The sequence below is a fragment of the Rhinopithecus bieti genome, unplaced genomic scaffold, assembly GCF_001698545.2.
Source record: "Rhinopithecus bieti isolate Rb0 unplaced genomic scaffold, ASM169854v2 scaffold_13704, whole genome shotgun sequence".
In the NCBI taxonomy this organism is placed as follows: Eukaryota; Metazoa; Chordata; class Mammalia; order Primates; family Cercopithecidae; genus Rhinopithecus; species Rhinopithecus bieti.
The window spans coordinates 5,291,772-5,295,760 of record NW_016808231.1 but is presented as its reverse complement, the minus strand read 5'-3'; the positions used below and the strand labels follow the sequence as shown (position 1 = coordinate 5,295,760).

The following is a 3,989-nucleotide window of genomic DNA, read 5'->3' as shown; positions in this document are numbered from 1 at the left end:
TTTTTTTTTTTTTTGAGAGACGAGGTTCACTCTTGCTGCCCAGGCTAGAGTGCGATGGCACGATCTCAGCTCACCACAACCTCCACCTCCCAGGTTCAAGCGATTGTCCTGCCTCAGCCTCCTGAGCAGCTGGGATTACAAGTGCACACCACCACACCCGGCTAATTTTTGTATTTTTAGTAGAGACAGGGTTTCACCATGTTGGCCAGGCTGGTCTTGAACTCCCAACCTCAGGTGATCCGCCCGCCCTGGCCTCTCAAAGCGCTGGGATTACAGGCATGAGCCGCCGCGCCCGGCCATAAGATTTCAACCATAAGGGAGGCTGGTGTTGGAGTAGATGGCAACGCTGTACAATCTTTAAAATTTTTCTGAGAATTTAAATCTGTTCTAAAATATTTACTTAAAAAAAAAAATACAGATTTTTCAGATGTAGACAGAAATCATCTGTTGCCAGGCGACCCGCACAATATGATTTTAAAAGGAAATGGTGATACCGGGGGCTCATGCCTGTAATCCCAGCACTTTGGGAGGCCGAGACAGGTGGACCACTTGGGGTCAGGAGTTCGAGACCAGCATGACCAGCATGGTGAAACCCCATCTCTACTAAACATGCAAAAATTAGCCAGGTGTGGTGGCATGTGCCTGTAAACCCAGCTACTTGGGAGGCTAAGGTGGGAGAAACACTTGCACCCGGGAGGCTGAGGCTGCAGTGAGGTGAGATCATACCACTGCACTCCAGTCTGGGCAATAAAGTAAGACTCTGTCTCAAAAAACTAAAAATAAAAAGGAATTTGTGAGGGCTTACAATAGGTATATACATAAAATATTTGACATCAAAAGAAAAACACGATTCTGCCACTGGAAAGATACTGTTGTAAGATTCTTACATTGAAGTGTTAAATATTAATTCAAGCTAGAGAGTGATAAATTAAGGCCTCATATTTTATTCCCTAAAAAATCCCCTAAAAATAACAAAAAGCAATGTAGCATTCAGTAGAAGAGACGGAATGGCATGATATCTCTGAGACCCCACAAGAACTCTTCCTTTCCTAAAACTTTAGGTAAGAATAACGTATTGATATTACTTAATTGTAATAAATGGGCCAGGTACGGTGGCTCATTCCTGTAATCTAACACTTGGGAGGCCAAGGCGGTCAGATCACTTGAGGGTAGGAGTTCACCCAGCCTGGCCAACATGGGGAAACCCCATCTCTACTAAAAATACAAAAATCAGTTGGGCATCGTGAGCACGTCTGTAATCCCAGCTACTCAGGAGGCTGAGGCACGAGAGTTGCTTGAACCTGGGAGGCAGAGGTTGCAGTGAGCTGAGATCACACCACTGCACTCCAGGCTGGGCGACACAGCAACACTCTGTCTCCAAAACTCAATCAATCAATAAATAAATGGACCATGCTCACATCAGATGTTGAGAATAGAAAAACTGAGTGCCAAAGGATATAATGGAACTCTAAATTATCTGCTCAAATTTTCTGTAAATCTAGAACTGTTCTTTCAGAAAAAAGAAGACAAAAGACAAAACCAAAAATCATTCTTGTAACATAAACAGTCTTGGTACCAGGAAGTACTGGCACATAGGACAGTCCCCTCTGCTGAAGACCACGAATCACATCCCCATGACCCCTTGCCCCAGCACATCTATTTTCTTTTTTTTTTTTTTTGAGACGGAGTCTCGCTCTGTCGCCCAGGCTGGAGTGCAGTGGCCGGATCTCAGCTCACTGCAAGCTCCGCCTCCCGGGTTTACGCCATTCTCCGGCCTCAGCCTCCTGATTGGCTGGGACTACAGGCGCCCGCCACCTCGCCCGGCTAGCTTTTGTATTTTTTTTTTTTAGTAGAGATGTAGTTTCACCGGGTTAGCCAGGATGGTCTCGATCTCCTGACCTCGTGATCCGCCCGTCCCGGCCTCCCAAAGTGCTGGGATTACAGGCTTGAGCCACTGCGCCCGGCCAGCACATGCATTTTCAATCACCTGCAAGGAACCTCTGTGCTGAAAAGAGGAGGGAAGTGCAGGGCGCCCCAGCAGCACATCCCAGCCCTGTGCCCCAGCCCTGCCCACAGGGCCCATTCCATAGCCAGGCCAGCTCAACGAAGGCAGGGAGAGAAGAAATCACTCCCCACCCAATCCTTATGACCAAGGGCTATGACAAACAGCTGGCACATACCACAGGGCTCAGTCTGGATTCTCTAAACCCAAGAGGGAGTACATAAAGCCGACACCTCACAAAAACCCCTTTCAATTAAAACAGCTGTCCCTTCACAAGTCCATTCATTCACACGTACCTGCATTCATTCATCTGACAAGACCTTCAGAGCAAGCCAGCACCCTCAAAGGGGATACTGAGAACCCACCGAGGCCTGTCTGTCCACCTCTCCACAGAGATAGACACCCCTCCATGATGCCGTGACCCTGGGACGACAGGTCCTAAGGCAGCTGTCTTGGGATGCAATGTCTCTCAGGGCGCCCACCTGACCCTCTCTGGCCTAACTTTTCAGCCTTAAAATTTCCACGAGCCTAGAGTAGCAGTCACAGCACTGCTTCATCTGCATTTTGAGGGGAAAACACAGTTAAAAATATGAAAAGAGTACATTAAAAATAAGATATGTTTAGATATGTTAATAACTGCATACACCAAAACCCTGTGTGGCCATATGCTAAAATGTTACCAATAGTTGTCACTGGATGACGGGGTGATTTCGAATTTTCTTCTTTTCTGCTTATACCTGCTTTTCCAAAATTTTCTATAATGAATGAGTGCTACTGTAACAATAAATTATAGCCAGAGTTATCCTGGTGGTACGGACGGCCAGTACATCCCTGGGACCCCAGAGACATCACTAGAAGGCAGGTGCTGTCCCTGCTGCATGGCTGGGCCCACCCACATGCCTGGACACTGAGGGAGGTACCTGGATGGTGATGGTTCCTTTCTCGGCATCAGTCTGCAAGTGAATCTCCATTTCTGGCAGTGCTTGGCCGTCAGACACCAGTTTGTGACGCAGTTTTTCCAAGGCATCGCTGGCATTGGAGATCAGCTCCCGTATAAACACCTACAGGAATAGAAACGGGAGGCGCAGACAATGAAGGACACTCATCCTGCAGGATCTATCTGGTCAGCTGCACTTCCAATAACTGTTAAAAGGTAGAGAACAGTCACAGAATATTCAGTTCTCAAAGCATAAAGAGTTTCTGCTTTAGTCAAAGGCAGCTCCTCTGGGCCGGTCACAAAGTGACTAAAGGTGCTAACTTCTACTGATCTTTCCCCTCAGGATTTGTTTAGACAGTCTCGCTCTGTCACCCAGGCTGGAGGCTGCAATCACGCCTTATTGCAGCCTCAACCTCCTGCACCCAAGCAATCCTTCCACCCCAGGCTCCTAAGTAGCTGGGACTACAGGCACGCACCACCATACCCAGCTAACTGTTTTAAAATGTGTATAGACACAGGGTCTTGTTATGTTGCCCAGGCTGGTCTTGATCTCCTAGGCTCAAGTGATCCTTGTGCCTCGGCCTCCCAAAGTGTTGGGATTACAGGCGTGAGCCACGGTGCCTGGCCCTTTTCAGGATTTTTAATCAAGCCTGAAGTTATGTGTCTACCTGTTAATTAAAACTTTAAGAAGAGCCCTCTGGCTGGGTGCAGTGGCTCACGCTTGTAATCCTGGTGCTTTGGGAGGATGAAGCGGGCAGATCACTTCAGGTCAGCAGCTCAAGACTAGCGTGGCCAACATGGTAAAACCCTGTATCTACTAAAAATATAAAAATTAGCTGGGAGTGATGGAACACGCCTGTAATCCCAGCTACTCAGGAGGCTGAGGCAGGAGAATCGCTTGAACCCATTAGGCGGAGGCTGCAGTGAGCCAAGATAGCACCACTGCATTCCAGCCTGGGCAACAGAGAGACTCTGTCTCAAAAAAACAAACAAAAGAGCCCTGCGAGGAACAATTTCTTTTCTTTTTTTTTTTTTTTTTTGAGACGGACT

The 3,989-nt window shown here is 47.6% G+C and overlaps 1 protein-coding gene across 2 annotated transcripts in view; it reads right to left on the bottom strand.

Annotated features, from left to right (window-relative positions):
• The window catches only part of TRAP1 (TNF receptor associated protein 1), an 81,689-nt gene that overhangs the window by 36,237 nt on the left and 41,463 nt on the right, over nt 1-3,989 (bottom strand). For both annotated transcript variants that reach the window (XR_001888040.1, XM_017886333.1), the window contains exon 4: nt 2,923-3,063. Coding sequence is in view for 1 of the 2 variants with exons in the window: in XM_017886333.1 (XP_017741822.1) it covers nt 2,923-3,063 (141 nt within the window). In the remaining variant the exon portion in view is untranslated. The remainder of the gene's footprint in view (nt 1-2,922; nt 3,064-3,989) is intronic.